Genomic DNA, 1,604 nt, shown 5'->3' with positions numbered 1-1,604 from the left:
AAGTGTGATGAAAATCTTAGAATGCGTATCAACAGGCAACTCATCAAACGCTCTTTCTACAGCACCAATTAGCTCCTCGATCGAACGAGTAGACTTTTGATGTTGTAGACTTTGAATAGAGTTAAAAAATCCTTAATCTAACACGTTGAAGTATGGACTATTTGGTGGTTGATTTACAATCTTGATGCCTCTGCGACGCCTCGAGCTTCCAGCGCCGATGTTGTGACTGTTCGGTGGGGGCTGACATTGTCTTGTTGCACGAAAACCCCTTGTCTCTTGGTACGTAGCGGGATCTTCTCTTGAATAGCAGGAACGACTTTCTTGAGCACTGTTTCGAAGTAGACGTCGCCATTCACGGCAATGGGGGCCGTGAGCATAGTGCCCTTGGGCCGGTTCTTGCTTGTTCGGGCTGCTGAAGAGACCGACACGAAGGGCCACACGCCGATCTTGCCGTCAAACATTTGGCACTTGGAGTAGTCGTACTGCGGGCGGGCAACATCAACAAGGAACATAACCTTCGTGATGAACGAATTGGACTTGACAGAACGCAGCGCCATTCTTCATCTTCGTACAAGTAGAAACGCTTCTTGACCTTTGTCTAGTAGAACCATTTGACGACGGCTCGAGATGCGACATGGCGAACTTGAGCCTTGCTTGGACGTTGGCCTCAGTGAGGTACGGCTTCACGTAACTTGACCGCGCCTTGAGGCTTGCAACCGACTTCATGTGACGAATGATACTTGTCTTTGGTATGTTGCAGTGCCGCGCCAACGAGCGCATTGTCTGTCGCGCATGCTGGGGAACTGATCGGATGGCGGCTTCAATTTCGTCGTTGGTGCGGACGACTTTACGTCCAGAATTGCCTAATCAAGTTTACCTCTTCAATATATTGTACAAAACGATTTAATATGTATTTATAAAGCTTTTACCACTGATTTTTGACCCAATCGCGGCGATAGCGCGTCTGTCGGCCAAGGAGCTGGGTCCTTGCTTCCATGAGCGAGCTGTGGTACGCCAGTGGTAGTCATACAGCTGGGACTGGGCCTTGAAAGCCCCATACGGAAGCTTGCCGCCGACAGAGAGTTCTAAGAGGTTCTCATAGGCTCCGTGCCTCTGGTCGGCCGTGAGGTTCTTTGTGCGTCTGACGCTGTCAGGTAATGGGCTCATGGCAACGCTGGCATTGTGGCAGTGTGTAGAGGGCTCGTGAGATGCGTGTGCGTGTCTTAAGCGAGTGGAAATTCTGAAATGTATGAGTGACAGGTCAAAATGTTTAGCTGCTTTGGCTCCCGCCACTTTGGTGGTCTATACCTTGAGAAGTAAAACGCATTGGTTTGTTCTAAAAACAGCCAATCAAAGTGCATATCTTGCGCTTTTGATTGCACCAATCAGATCGAAAATACAGCCAAATTTAGAATAATCCCGCCAATGGAAAATTCAATATGACAAACATTACGGACCAGAGTACAGTAGTATCGGACTAACACTTCATCTCATTTCCCACAGGCAGGTGACCGAGCGAGACGCATTGGGCATAGTTTGCATGTCCAAAGAGACAGCAATAACGACCAACTCAATGTGTGCATCTAAATATGCATGTAAGTCGG

The 1,604-nt window shown here is 48.4% G+C and overlaps 1 protein-coding gene across 1 annotated transcript; it reads right to left on the bottom strand.

The window, feature by feature from the left end:
* Window positions 1-173: 173 nt before the first annotated feature.
* Window positions 174-726, bottom strand: H310_09450 (hypothetical protein; the record flags this gene model as incomplete). The annotated part of the gene is made up of 2 exons (XM_008875523.1): window positions 174-558; window positions 620-726. The coding sequence occupies 2 exons, from the start codon at window positions 724-726 to the stop codon at window positions 174-176; spliced, it is 492 nt and encodes a 163-aa protein (XP_008873745.1).
* Window positions 727-1,604: the final 878 nt, after the last annotated feature.

The sequence above is a fragment of the Aphanomyces invadans genome, assembly GCF_000520115.1.
Source record: "Aphanomyces invadans strain NJM9701 unplaced genomic scaffold supercont1.21, whole genome shotgun sequence".
In the NCBI taxonomy this organism is placed as follows: domain Eukaryota; phylum Oomycota; class Saprolegniomycetes; order Saprolegniales; family Verrucalvaceae; genus Aphanomyces; species Aphanomyces invadans.
The sequence above is the reverse complement of the archived record's forward strand: the minus strand, read 5'-3'. Positions and strand labels throughout refer to the sequence as shown.